The 15,617-nt window shown below is 38.6% G+C and overlaps 1 protein-coding gene across 1 annotated transcript in view; it reads right to left on the bottom strand.

The window, feature by feature from the left end:
- Positions 1 to 15,617, bottom strand: part of exoc4 (exocyst complex component 4) — a 145,163-nt gene that overhangs the window by 123,317 nt on the left and 6,229 nt on the right. Inside the window, exons 4-8 of the mRNA XM_005733441.1 lie at positions 14,313 to 14,506; positions 12,903 to 13,012; positions 10,966 to 11,066; positions 10,703 to 10,857; positions 6,144 to 6,312 (exon numbers count right to left, since the gene is read on the bottom strand). Coding sequence (XP_005733498.1) covers positions 6,144 to 6,312; positions 10,703 to 10,857; positions 10,966 to 11,066; positions 12,903 to 13,012; positions 14,313 to 14,506 — 729 coding nt within the window. The remainder of the gene's footprint in view (positions 1 to 6,143; positions 6,313 to 10,702; positions 10,858 to 10,965; positions 11,067 to 12,902; positions 13,013 to 14,312; positions 14,507 to 15,617) is intronic.

Below are 15,617 nucleotides of genomic sequence, written 5' to 3'. Positions count from 1 at the left end.
TTGGCTAAATTTAAAGGAATAAATATCACTTCATTCTCTCTCCTTGTTTCCAACTTCCTCCTCTTATTAAGTAATCTTAAAGCAGCTGAGAGAACAATCTCAGCACTTTGTTTCTCTTTTCAAGTCTTTATTGAAATCGGCTGTCTCCCACTAAATCCCTTGGCTAGTGTCTTGTCACAAAACATTGACTGATATCCCTTGCTGCCAGTTTGAAGTTAAAGCCCAAAGTGTCCTTGGCCGTCAAAGAAAAGGGTTCTGTATACACCCGGTATTGATTGTGTTCCAGAAACTTCAATAACCTTCACAAGTTCTGACAGAGCTTCAGCCACAACTACTCTCTCAGCGCTGAACTCTTGCTAAGCAGCAGGAGTTCCCACCTGGAGGGGCTGCATCTAGTCAATCTTTTGAAGGCTATCTTGTTGACAGAGGAAAGGGAGGTGTGTCTGAACGTTCACTGAAACCCTTTTTACTCGCCTGTGTCCTTGCTGTGTCCTCAACATTTTTTTTTTTAAATGTAACAAACACTTTAAGTGTATTTATGCTATAAACAATAAATGTGTTTTATTCTCTTTTAAGAGATATTCAGAACAGCAGTGAATACATCAAAAGGATGAAGATTAATGGACATTATATCTGAGCATATGCATCAGCAATGACATCGGCTGGTCTGACTGCTATCTTGAACAGGGAGCTAGATATTTTTGAATAATGGATCAAAACAAACTGATACTTAGCACATCAACAGTAAAAAGTATGGTACTCAGTTAAAGCTATGACATGAGACAGTAATACTATATAAACATACCAGCCATCCAGCAAGTAAAGGAAACCAGGCTCTTGTGCATTATCCTATACAACAAACCGCCTTGGTCTACACTCTACAATATGGCAGATATTGTATTTTATGGCATAATTTTCAAATGTCACTTATTTCTTCTTAGGATATCTCAGACTTTTCATCATCTGTTGAAAATGGATGGTTAATTGAACCTGTTCTGAATGTACTTGTGGTTCTTTACACCACGAGAATGGTAAAAACTGTAGTTTTTTATAGATTAATATGAAATGGCCTTGCTGGCCCAGTGTAATTGAGATTTATGTGGCTCATGAATTAAAATGAGCCTGACTAGATTAAGTGAAGAATTCCTTTCATTTTAAATATAGAGTTAAAACATACTGCTTATATGTGACTTATTGGTTATATTCTACTAAACTAAAAGCAACTTCGCTACATATATTAATATGCTATGTATGTGTAATGTACACATAAAATATCTTGATCTTGAAGAGGTGGACAACTGTAATAACTCCATATGAGACACCCTTTATTCAAAAGATTATTCACACATATCGTATAACCATCAACAACTAAAGACAATTATTGCTAAAACGTATGTCATACGTCAATGTTCAGTGATTTTTTACGTATCTGGATTATGTGTGTGTGTGTGTGTGTGTGTTTGTGTGTGCGCGTGTGCGTGTGTCTATTGGGAGGGGGGTCCACAGACATGGTAGACTTCCCTCCACTCCGCAATATGTAAATATTACAGTCTTTGGAGGCCAGAACAAATGTGACACATTGATTAAAATGTTGGGTGAGAACAACATAGCGATGTCTCTGCTTCATATTTAATTAAAGGAGCTTATTGTCTTCTGGCTCCTCTCTGGCAATTCACTTCTACTCATTTTCACTCTGTTGATGAGCTGATTTCGTACAATGCATATTTAAGCCACTTGTGTGTTCATATTTTTTTGATACAAACAAAACAAACCCCTTTTATTATTCAACAGCACAAAAAAGGATTAATTCATGAAGCAGATATGGATCAAGCTATAGGCTCTCTTCCTAACCAAAATACCCTAAATGACCAGGCAAATAATCAGGAACACAAGAGCAAAAGAAAATAGTAGAAAACTGTGTAGGAAATTCATGGAAGCAAGATATCCTAAGCACTCTGAGAAGTAAGAGTATTACAGGGAGGGAGGATTTAAGAAAATATAGCATGAGGCAGGAAAAAGCAATCGTATTAAAGTTTCCTTTTTTAATATTTCAATCATTATTTAGAGCAACATAAAAAAACTTCAGTCCACCCCTGTAGTAAATTTACCTTTTGCTTTAGTAGAAAATATTAATAGCTTGTGTTCCCTTGTGAAGTTTCAATAGTCTAGGAATCAGTTCTTTGGGAAGACTAATGGTGAACATCCATATTTTCAAATACAGTCTCAAACATCCTTGTGTGCAGAGAGGAAACCATTCATTAAAAGTATTATTTGCACTCTGGTCACACACCAGAGGAGACAACGGTTTCAGCAAGCAGTCACACAATCAAAAATCCTTGTAGTATGTGTAAATGGCAAGCTAATTAACAAACTTTTAGGCCTCAAACCCAACAGAAGACGAGGTCAAAGGGTGATGATGGACGCCACTAGCCAGACTGCTAAATATAGATTTAATAACATTCTCACTGGACAGTCTTGATTAAGAATGTACGTAAAGGTTTATGAACTGTGAGATTTTATGAACTATGCTATCCAATTACCTGGTAACGTATTGCTGCTTCCATCTAGGTCACAATTCTAATGAAAGTGATGGATTTTCTCCTTTGGTATATATAAAATGTTGTTTTGACTAAAATTTTAATTCAGACATCATCATATTAAACAGTCCAGGCCTGCTTAACTGTCTGATGTCGTAGTAGATTTTCGATGTCAAAAGAGAAACTTGATAAATATGTATGGATATACCAAAATTCCAGTGCGTTATTTCTTTGACAAAACAGAGTGCTTTGAAGAAAAGCATCGTTTCTGGTGAAAAAAGACGGAAAAAATTGTCATGGGTAGATAGCGAGTAGGGAGGGCATTTGGTGACATGTGCTTAGAAATGTAACTTCAGTGGCGGCGTAAATAATCAATAGATATACTTGCACACATTATACAGAGAGCCACTAGAAAAACTGCAAAGTGGCATTTAAAACACTCCTTCCAGCCTCAAAACTACTGATTACCATACAGTCTTTCATGCTTTGAATCAATACTTCCACACTGAAATAAACAACCAACAGAAGCATCTCAGGCTTTTCTGAACATGGATTAGGACCATTACATGCATCCTGACTTTAGAAATCTTGTTTACCCGCTCCCCATTCTAAGCCTACCGGGCCCCAGTCACACACTGATGAACGGAGTCTCTCTGCCAAGGCCTTGTAACTAGGTGCACCGTGTGTTTCTGTCAGCTCTTGCATCTGTCTACTGGTATGTCATGTGGAAAGGTCAACCTGGTTGCTCTCAAAGAGGGGGAAAAAATAACACCCACCAAGAGATTTCTGCCCATCAAACATGTGAACTGCAATAAGAGGCACAACACAGGCTGGGATTCAAATAATTTAAGGGCAAAAGGATAAAGCATATTAGTAAAGCTAGTGGTAAAAGGTTTGGGTTTTAACAAGTCTCTCCTACTTCACTGATACCTTTGCAAATACTGAACTAACAAGATGCCTGAGTATTTCCTCACCTTTTAGTGGGGATTCTTCCTATTTGGACCCTTTAGCCTTCTGTCTTAATTTGTGTTATACAGTTGTGGATACTCATTAAAATGGCCAGAATCTCAAAATAATAAGGCCAGTGTATGTACTAGTCCTGTAATGTGTGATGTCAGTGAGAGAGGATATCCTTAATATGGGCATCTCAGGCACACAGCTGTGACTGAGAGCACATAGACCCCTCCCATCTCCTGTTTTGTTTTTGAGGGGCAGTCAATCACATCAAAGTTCTGCAGTAGTACTTTTTAGGAAGCCCCACTTTAAAACCTGATAAAGATTCACGTTGCACAATTGTTATCAATCGATCAACAAACTACCATTCATTTACATCTAAAAATAGTTAACTATATTAATTCAAGTTGGTATCATGTCTGTGTCCAACCGTTCAGGGACTCATGCCAGCAGTTTGGCCCAACTCTATGGTGCGAGAACTACTAGCTTCAAGAAAGCAGGTGTGAAATAAACCAGCTTGTTTCAGCCCAGTATGTGATAAATAAGAATTATTTTGAGCTGTGAATCATTCAAAACAGTTCTAGTTGAGTTAGAGAATAAAAAATATGGAGCTAGTCAGCACACAAAATTTGAAAGTATTACTTTTAGGTGGCCTATTCTGCAGCGGAACATTAAATGGAACATTAAATAAGAGTTAGAGTTTTTATGCAAAACTAAAGAGAAACAAACTCGAGTGAAATGCATAATGAGTGACTAACATAAAGCTCACAACTAAAGTCTGGCTGGTGCTGAGAAGGCTCCTGCCCCTTTGTGGGTCTTAAGGCGTGAGATAAGAACTGGCTCAGTATCTAATAAAATTTAACAGAGCCACTATGGGAGCAGTAGGAATTTAATTTCTCTCATTGCTGATATGTGACTCTCTAAGACAGAGTGGGCTAAACGAAGGGGGTGAAAGTGAGTGTGGGAGTTGCGAGAGAGAAAAAGAAAGCCAGATAATGAGATTAAGGAGGAAATTACAAAGAGCAAGAGGGGTATGCACAAGGTATTGGGAAATTGAGAGACTGTAATACAGAGGCAACAGGAATGAAGCTGAAGGAAAGAGGAAGGGAAATGGAAATGCAGGATCATAGAGAAAGACGAATGAACATGCAGGGAAATGGCAAGGGGAAGGAGGGATGGACTACAGGCCTTTTTATTGATATAATCAGTCAGGAAATAATAACACGAGTGACTGAATAAGAAAACCTCATCTCACATAATGAGTATTCTAATCAAGAGATTACATTATCTCCCATCGCAGAGCCAGGGGACAGTGGAGGCCCTGGCAACTGGGTGTTGGCAGTGGTCGAATGCAAGTGAATGGTTTAATGTCTTATATAATGATGCTGGTAGAGCAGAGCAATTATAGTGCATGCCTATGCTGTTTCACACCCTAGAAACCCATACACACACCTAAACATGCCTTCATTTGTGCATCTATGCATGCCAGCTGGAAAAAGGACTAAAGTAATTGGAAGCAGAAGAGTGCGTGAGTTAGAAATAGATGGGTTTCCAATTTAGCATTCTGTCATTTTATTTATTTTTACATTTGTATGATCAGTAATGAAAGTAGCAGTAATATGTCCAATCAATTACAATGGCAACATTAAAGGCATCCAGGTAGACCCTTGGAGAAAGTTTCTTCCCTGTTTTTATAGATTCCACTCAAAAAAAAAAAAACCTGCTGTGTTCATATTTTTTATATATGTATTCACACTACATCTAAATAGATCCATGAGAACAGCCTATTAATATTAAAGAAGAAGCATCTCATCCACTCTAACAATATCAGATGCAGATAAGTACATGTGTAGTTATCTTTTGCAAAATCGGTCGGAAAAAATCACCCAATCAAGGATGAAACACAATCAAGGTGCATCGGTGTGTTTTTTTACCCATTGTTAGGTATAAACACAAACTGGGACACAGACGCATGCCAACTGTCACAGATTTTCCTCTGAGAGTCACTATCGGGTCAACTGAACAGCTGCTCACCCCCCCCTCATCCAATCAGACAGGAGCAAGGATCAAGAACCGAGCATAACTACACGCCAATTAAAGAACCTTAAATTAATCCAAGCAATCAAGCCTCCTCTGTATTTTTCTCTAGCTACTCCTTGCTGACAGACTGAATGCCATCCATCACATTGCTGCCTGTTTCTCTACCGATTAATTTACTATAAGTGAAAGTGCTACAAGATTGCTATAAGAAGGGGGTTGGGGGGGATAAATCTAGAGTGAACAAATCACTGTGGCACTGAATGAAAAATAAAAGCCTGAGGGTATGTTAGCGTGGGAAAAGAAAACAAACAGGTCCCATTTCTAAACAGATAAATAGCCCAATAATGGTTGTATACTTTAAGTTGTAACGGTACATGTAAGAGCCACCGTAGAAGGATAATATATCTCAGAATAAATTACAAATCTATTTTAATCTACTGGCCATAAAGACATGGTAAAGTTAAACTGTTTCATATTATTCAAGTTCCTCAGACAGATGACTAAAATATTCCTAATTATTCTGCATAGCTTCATTTTATTTACATCTGTTTTTGTACACTTCATTGTCAGATATCGACTGCATTTCTTTCGTCATTGCTGTTGCCAACTAACCTGCAGTACAGTCTGGATCTTAGCAGAGACATCTGCTTGCTCGTACAGCTTGATGCCCTCTTCTTGGGCCTGCACCCCGATGTGTTTCAGGTGGGTAAGCACCACACTGTGAGCCTGGGCCACTGCCTTGAACTTATCGAACAAGAGCTCAAGCAGTTCCAGCAGAAGCCTGCAGAGGGAGCCAGACCGAGCAGAAAGGAAGAGAGGAAGAGAAGGGAAGGGGTCAGGAGAGTCAGGAGTAAATAGAGACAAGGGGAGAGGATAGAAAGGAGAAAGTGAAGTACAATTACAAAAACTTCAAACAGCATTAAATGGTATATTTAATTGTTTTATTAAAAAATAAATCTGCAGTATAATGTTTATTTAATAAGCATTTCACAAGGATCTTTATTGTCTATACAGGCACTAAAATAGACAACCAGCATTACTTCAACTGGGCACTTTATTTGTTAGGAAAATGTATGTCTTCTGCAGTAAATCACATGACTTGAGATTTCCATGTAAGTAAAATAGAGAGCTACAGGTGTTCTAAGGCAGCTTGTCAAGGTTATAGAATTATTTCCTACCTCTGACAAACAATCCCCAAAAGTCAAAATACACAGATTGCCACCTGTGAAGACCACTCTGTCATGTTTGCTTAAACTTCACAATTAAGAAAATCCATTAAAACTACTGCGGAACAGTGAAAGGTTTGATAATAGTATGATCCAGGTTTCAAATTATCTTTCTCTAGTATGACATTAAACAATACAAGTACAAGTACAACAAGCTACTGTGAGGAATGTATGCAAATGCTTTATAACATCAAGGGTGAAAAAAAGCTCATCTAAACTGTCCAAAACAGCAGAAAAATAACATACAGCTAATAACAGATAATCTACCCATGAAAAAGACCATTGAGACCACTTCAAATGACCAATATTCCAGGAGGCCGTTTTCATTTACAGTTTTCCATTTAACCGGGACTATAAAAAACAAAAAAAACAAGTGAGCTTCCCAGCCTGGACTCAAATGAACAGGCACTCTCATTACTTCTAAATGGCTCTGACTGAAGAAGAGAGCACAGCCAAAACCAAACTGACCTTCCACTTGATCTGAGTGCTACAGCCTGGATGGTCTCATCTACACTAATGCTTTCATCCAGACTTTGCTACATCTAGTTTCTACACAAGGGCAAAGCTTTCAAGGTAAAGAGGGAACACAGGTTACATTAGTTGAGCGTGAATGGCTTCCTAGTGCAACCAAGCTAGGAAGTAGCAGTGTTAAAGTTAAATTTAATCACTATTTGTCTAACGTTGGTCTTTCGGTACTCTCCTCTGCCATTAAATTAAGTTTTATTCAATTGAAAGCAACAGAGAGATTTTGTTTTTTTGCAATTTATTTCAGTATTTTGTAGCTTGTCCGTTTTTTGTAATGTTACCATCCTCAGAGTTTTGGGAAGCAGCCAAGATTTTCGGTGAAGGTATAAAGGAAATAGAGAGGCAAGATGCATGTTTCAATGGGGACTATTTTGGTTGGTTGTCTGTCACTACACCCACAGTAACACAAGCAAATGTTATTAATGGAGAGAAACAGAGGAACAAATCACTATGAGCTATAACTCCGTGACACAAAGACAGGGACCTTGAAATGCCAATGACTCTCATGTATAAACATGAAAGACTGACAACAAAACAGAAATGTAAGATAAATGATATATGATCACCAATCTCCAAAAATATAAGCATAAAAAAACTACATAATCATGCATACATGCATAAAGTTGGGCACCCAAAAGTTACGGCTCTGACTTTGACACTGCTTTTTTTGTTTAATCCCCAAGCACACTCTAACCACCCCGGCCCTTACACCCACAAACACACCTAGCTACGTGTAGACGGACAAACAAAGTGTAAACAGTCCTCCTCATTATCTCCCAGTGGAGTCCAACCTAATCCATATTGTCTGTTCTTTGAGACCACACTTCTCATTTCCTCTCCCGATCGAAGTTGACACACACGGCTGATGAAGAACCAGGAGAAATGGCAGGGAGCACACAAAGACGTAAAGTCCCCAGGACTGCATGTGTTTCATATTGGAAGGACAACAATAGTATCTAAATTAGATTACCATCAGGTTGGTGCTAAGTCACAGATAATTTAATTATTGTTAGAGGTCTAAAGAGTGTCAAAAGGCTCCTCTTGAGATATTAAATGTACCAGGTTATCTCAGTCATCCTGCTGTCATAGACAAATGGACACACAGAGCAAAAGTTGATTCACGTGGAATCAGTCTTCCTCTAGATGATGGCAAGGACCACTAAATGGGAAAAATGAGTCCAAAAAAAAAAGTCCATCCTATGTTCACTGTGGTTTTCCTGTTTTGCTTTGTTTTGTTTGTTTTCTTAGTTTGAATTGAAAATACTGTTATTAATATTCTGTGTTTTATTGGAAAAAACATCCTCACTTTAAATCAGTTTTCTTAATTGTTTATTCAGATTTCATTTAGAATCTACTATGTAATATCAGTATCAGTATTCACCTTGTTTACCACTATCATCCCATCAGCAAATAATGATGGAAGAAGCTGATGTTTATTTGTTATGCCCAGTAAATCCTGCAGTCTTTTTATCTCTCATCCAGTAAGAGAAATTTGTATTATTACTGTTATTTGAGACACTGAAACGAAGACTTGAAAAATAGAAGTTTTTGATTGTTTTTGTTGTTTTGTTTTGTTTGTTTGTTTGTTTGGTTGTTGTTGGTTGGTTGGGGTTATAACAGCAAACAATACACCAGCAGCCAGAGATCATACGTCCTCCAATCCACGAACACATGCACTGGCTATTAACTAGCTGTAATTTTAAACATAAGAAGCTCAAGAATCACTAAAACCTTAAGAAATATCATTGGATTAGGGTCATGACTTTGGTGCATGAAGACGGAAGCTATATGAAGATTATCTAGATGCAGGAGTTGTAAAGGAAAATAAACTTTCAGTGAGGTGGTCAGTGAGGATGTGAATGAGAACATAAACCTCCAAGAGCAAGCCACACACTGCTGTTTATGCTATTAAGCTCTTAAGTGTTGCCTGCTAGTCTGCTGTACTATAAAATATAGTGTGCAATATTCAAGACCATTGTTCTCTACAATTGGTACATTGGTTGGAGTTTCCATAGCAACAAGCATTGACTTTAAATTGAAGTGAGCATAGGGAAAACTAGGTGTGTACGCATCCAAATACAAACACACACACACAACCTCAAAGTGTTAAATGCTCACACACGTATACTCATGAAGGCAACTTAAAACAATCAGCAAGCAGCAGAACTGGAAACAAGCTACATGGTAGCCTATTACACTGAGGTCAGACAAGATTCAGTAGGCAACAGAAGAAGTAAGGCAGACAAGGCTGGAAAGAACATCCCTGACAGAAAACAAGACGTTCCTCTTAAATGGTTCAGGATCAGTGGACTGAGACCTGTGCTTCTCAAGTCTGCTCACTGTATGTGTATGTCTGCAGGAGCTGACGTGACTGCTTTTAAAATGTAGCAGCCCTCTACGGCAGGTGTGAAATTGTTTGTGTGTGTATGGGTGTGTTTAGCCATGACTTGTCTACGTTTAAAGCAGCAGAGTATCTGTTTTCATGGTCTAAAGCAGGTGTGTCTGCAGTCCTAGCCACTACTATGTTTCACACCTGGTTGACTGTCTGACTATGAACACTGTGGGACTGCATTCTAAACACACTGACTGTTGCCTTTACTGTCAGCTCTAAGTATAACTTAAGGATCCACTCTATGCAATAACAAAAGTGAATGCTGACTATAATACAGTGAATATTAGTATAATTAATATAATGTTGGTGCTTCCCAAAACTCTGAAAATGGTAACATTACAAAAAACAGACAAGCTACAAAACCCTGAAGCTACCGCATCAACAGGAATAGCTTTTACCAATCATTAGGGAGGGAGGCCACATTTTATTCAACACCTTAAAAATTGAGGCTAGAAAAATATTATGACTACAGAAGAATAAACAATGGGATAAATGATGGGAATGCAAGTGGGAGCTTTGTTAGTCTTTTTAAGGTAAACAACAGTAGCTGCACATTGTTATTTACACTGACCATTTTGGCATATAGTTCTAATGCTACTTACCATCCCTATCAGGCAAACATTATCATTTCAAAAGGACTGCTTTCATCTTTCCACATAACAGCTTATAGTTCCCCTTTTATGCCCATCTACTGTCTGAAACTCCCTTCCCCTCCACATTTGCTATTTAACCCTTTAAAACCTGAAATATGATCCAACTGCCAGAAAATTTGAATTTTCTGAAAATAGAGTTTATTAAATCATCTGAAAAAATTTTTTTTTTTAATCATTACATTTTAATTTCCATATATGACTTTTAATTTCTATTGTATGTGCTAAGTATGCCTTTTTTTAAATGCTTGAAAATGTATTGTGCAATTTTTGTGCAGTTTAAGGGATTAATATTAACCTTCAGCTTCATATTTTCTGATCTGTAGCAAATCTCTTTCGTCAGTTATTCTTCAGCAGTGCATTACGCCATTACTTTACCTTGGCTGGCTCTCCTGGGCCAGGTTTTCTCCCCTTTGGTAAGCATGGTCTGCTATCTGAGTGGTAGACCTCTTGACAATCTGTTTCAGCTCAGGTTCCAGCCGTTCCATTATGGCTTTAATGGTCTCTGGAAGCTTCTTCAACTTGGCCAGAGCCTAAAGAAAATGAACAATATGCCAATATTTTTACTTCAACCAAATGACAGAACAAAACATTAAGTTTACAATTAATAGCATGTGTCATGTGTGTGCACATGAATGTACCCTGATAAGGATGCCCATGAACTCAGCACTGTTCTCCTCTGGGTCCCCCTCAGTAAGGTCTGACTGGTTTAAGTCCCGAATATCTTGCTGCAGTTCATGCACTATAAGAGGTATACCCATACAGACACACTTGTTACCATATGGTGTACATTATTATATTTGCACAAGCACAAAAGATCCAATTATTTCAGTGATAGATAAATGTACAAAAATAATCAAGAACAACAAATAAATTCAGTTTTACACCACTTCGTTATCTTTTAAGAACACACAACTGCACCTAACCCCACCCTAATCCCCTTTTTATCTGACTTAGTAGACAAATTGAGAAAGGCGGTATCGAGTGATGCTCTAATTTCCATTAGATGGGGCCTCCCAATTCCCCATCAAAGCACGTTAAGAGAGTTAATGTTTATGGCAAGTTAATGGACTTTGGGTGTATTTCCTCTTTTCAGCCATTGCAACTGTAGTTTGTGTAATAATTATGACAATTATCATCTACAAATGAGGTGCTCTAATGCTATTAGACAAAATGCCAAGCTAGGGCATTGATGGAAGCCCGTTACTGTGTCGTGACCACAGTTGTTAACATGACGGTATATAGGCACTTACTGCCTGCTGGCAGCTAATTGCCAGTGTTCTCTTTGCATAATATTGAGAAAACTGTGGTTTAGCTATTACTTAGAGGCCTACAGCGTGGGAGACTTGAGCAGATATTTAAAATGTATTAGTGGTAATTTGTACATTTGCGTATTTATGTTTTTTTAGGTCATGACATACACATGCATGCTGATGAGCTGGGCAGAGTAAATAACAGTAGGTGGAGTAAATGACATGATTTAAATGGTAGATGGCTACCTAGGAAATGCTAAACACGCAAAAGAAGAGGAAGAGACAAAGACTGAGAATGACTGAAAGAACCACTTTATAAAACAACTGCTGAATGGCACAGAAATGTTGACTGTACCATACCTTTCAGGGAAACCTTGCCCACAGATGGTAATTATATGCTAATGTTGTTGTTAATCTGTCAGTTGATGCAGCAACGAGATAAAAATGCCTTTGGTATGTACAGTATGGTGCATTGTTGCCTGGTATCCACACAGCTAAAAACAACACGATGAGTTGCTAACTCAGAATGCCAAGAGTGGGTGTTGGAGAGAAAAAAAAGTGCCAGGCTTAATATAAAAACTCAGAAACACCAAGGGAACACCAAGTTATTGCTGGATTAACTTTTTTCATTATCTTCTTGTTTGCGTTCCTCTGTGCTCTGCCTGGAAGGAATGTGGCTCTGACTGTACGCCCCTACAACCAAGAGAGGATTCATACATTTCTGAATACAGTCTACATTATCAGTCTCTGTTACAGCACTGGTTAGCAGTTTGAGGGTAATAAATGCTGCTCCCTGCTGTGAAGGCACACATACTGGGTGACTAATGGTACAGGTAGGGGGGCAAGATGATTATAATGTTAGCGAGAGAGATATATGTTGTGATCATAGCTGAAGAAATGTGGGTGTGAGCCGTGTATCTCTGCAACAAGACATTTGTGACATGTTTAGTCCTTTGTATCAAAGTATGGATCAGTGGTTTCTGTGTGCATTCAGTGTGTACGTATCCATAATGACATGCAAATGGATGTAATTCAGAGCAACACTAATGACTTCATTATCACTAAGAATATCAGCATAGTGAAAATAGCATAGCAGGATAAAATTCACATGCAATGCTTTTTGATAAAACTGCCAGTGGATGTCTTCCTTTCTCTGGTTTTTCTAATGTGTTCAGTTTTAATCGAGGGAAAGCATATGATTTATGGTTTTTCATGAAACTGGGTTCTACCTACGACTTTGTTTTCAATATATCTTTTCAGCCACCACCCTTTTTTCCCCATTACTGCCTCTTCTTCCCTTCTTTATTATGATCTTAAGATCATACCACTGCTGGATCCAGGTGTGCTAAACTGAGATGAATCCAAAAGCTTGCGTGGGGTAGACAGGCTGCCGACATCTAACACAGGTATTGGAGATGCATCTTTGGCCATGGAGCTGTGAAGAGGAAATAAAACACCAAAAACCAAATCCAGGCATTAAATGGGTCTCGCATAAATATGTGACAAAGATACAAAAAGTTTAGTACGTGCAAAGAGAAATACAAATGCTAAACCTCCTCTTCCCTAATGAAAACAATCTACTACTAAAACCAAAAGCCTTGCATCTCTGGGTGGGATTGGTGCTGCTTCCCAATGAGTCATTTATCAAGCCTTAAACCGGAGGTGGAAGCAATCCAGGTCCTTTAAGTCGAACAGTATAAACACAGTCTGCCTGCTAAGTGGGTGGGGTGTATGGAGGCTGGCTTGTTGTTAGAAGCGACCTAATACAGGAAGGCCAGGACCTGTCACTTGCTGACCCTCAGTAATAAATCACTGTACCACACCAACCCACTGCCACCATAATTATTGCACCTCACACACACAGAATCCCTACCATTGAACGCCACAGCATCAACCGTGTTTTCAAAGCCATTGTTTTGCATTATACCTAATAAGCTGTCACAAAAGGAAGAACTTAAATTATTCTCCTTGCTGCTGCAAAACCTACCATCTCATTCATGTGATCAGTGGTGTTCAAAGAGAAACTGTATATGTTGTGATACTTTCAGTAATTGTCAATGGACATTGTTTCCCAGGTTTAAAACTTGGTTTGTTCCCTGGAAACCAAACATATATATATATATATATATCTGATGTCCTTACAGAGGTACCCATAATGACTGCAGAACACCTAATTAGTTACGAGCAAATTACTGCTATTTGGCTCCAACAATAAACATTTGCAATGCTTCTCATTCTTTTGGATCTTCCCAGCACACTGTACAAACAATGACGCAGAGCAACAAGTTATATGAGGTCTAATTGTTTTTTTGTCTGTAATGGTCTTGGTTTCCATGCAGTAAATAATTGGCAAGTTGTTCTTGGTTGTAGCAGCAATGGGATAACTTATAATGAAGGCACATCAGTATGATTTCAACTTTGAAAAGTTTAGAAAAACACACTGTAAAGGCTACATTTCTGTTGACTACTTAACAGGCGAGTAATAAAGGCTTTTGGTGCCTTGGACATTTTCCAGCGTTTCATTCTAACACTGTAATGATATGTGTAACATTCTTCTGCATGGGCAGCTATATTGGAGCAAGTATATGAACACCAATGTTTATCATGTAAATGAAATGAAAAACTGACATTTTTGACCACAAGTCAAGCAACTGTACTAAATGTAAGGCCTTGCACTCATGAATTAACAATAATAAAACAGTCCAATTTCTGTTCAAACAGAACATGGCCCTTACCCTGGAAGCCTAGCAGCATTTTTGTCCCTGTTTTTGTGCCCCAGGCGACTTGTGGACTTGATGTACAGATGGCGGTGCAGCTCATCAATGAGCACCAAGTGTATGTTGAGCTTCTTGGTGTGGAGCTCCAGGCGCAGGTCTCCAAGGCCCTCTACTTGCAACAAGGGGCCTTCTAAGGACTCCACAGCTGTCACCTACATATAACAGATTACAGCCAAGAACCAGTCAGACAACCTCTACCAAAAGATAGCTGTGTCTGGTATCAATGTTTTGTACTTGAAAGAAGGTGGCAGAAAAGACAAGTCAAAAGTGGGGGCAGGAAAGAAATGACAGAAGCATCTAAGCTATATTAAGTATCCCCTCATGTTTCTACAAAACTACACACTCAAATTATAGGCAAATTGCCAACAGAAATTTTTACTGGGAAATTGAATGAATGTGGCCATCGCTCCTTGGTAAGAAGCATCTGCCCAGGGCAACATCATTGTAATAGCAGTCCAATTGTCCTGTCAGGTTAGGAAGTCTTTAAAATAAATGACACTTAATCTCAGAGAAACTTCCTCGGAAGGAGGAAGCAATAGTGAAGCTGGTGAATAAGTGTAATCATTTCTTTTCATTTATATATTTAATTGAGGATGATTTTTTTTGTATCCTCCAAAATATAAATAAATTAGTAAATAAAGTATCACCATGTGCTCCTGATTCATGACCTATATTTAGCAAATGTCATGTTTTTTCCAACCTGCTCTCATAGTTCAGGAACAACAGTTATGTTTTCATGATTAAATATGCTGGTCTACATGTGTGTTAACCCATTTTATGTGCATATCTGAGTGCATTTCAGGGGCAGCAACAACCAAATTCACTGCCGATAATATTTGATTGGCCAGGGCAGGACAGAAGGGAATGGAATGGGGAGAGCTGAGCAGACTACAGGGCAGGGAGCATGGGTCAAGTATGTGTTGATGCAAATGAGAGCCACATTAGTGAGAAGATGAGATAATGCACTGCGTTATCAGCCTGCTTTGGCTTAATATAATGTCTGATTATCTGTGTATGTAATTGTATGACTGTAAATCATTTAACGTTTATGTGTTTGTGTGAGAGTCAGGGGTGGGGATAGGGGTAGCGGTGGTAGGGATCTCATTATCATTGGGCTGGGATGACAGAGGAAGCCTGGTTAACATCATTACATTAGGGGGCTAGGCCTGTCACCATAATGAAGAATATGAAGCCTCTTGTGAATTTGCTAAGAAGCCAAAGGAATGGAGAGGAGAGGAGAGGAGAGGAGAGGAGAGGAGAGGA

This window comes from Pundamilia nyererei, unplaced genomic scaffold, assembly GCF_000239375.1.
Source record: "Pundamilia nyererei isolate P.nyererei 1_Seehausen unplaced genomic scaffold, PunNye1.0 scaffold00052, whole genome shotgun sequence".
Taxonomy (NCBI): Eukaryota; Metazoa; Chordata; class Actinopteri; order Cichliformes; family Cichlidae; genus Pundamilia; species Pundamilia nyererei.
This window is presented reverse-complemented; position numbering and strand designations above follow the sequence as displayed.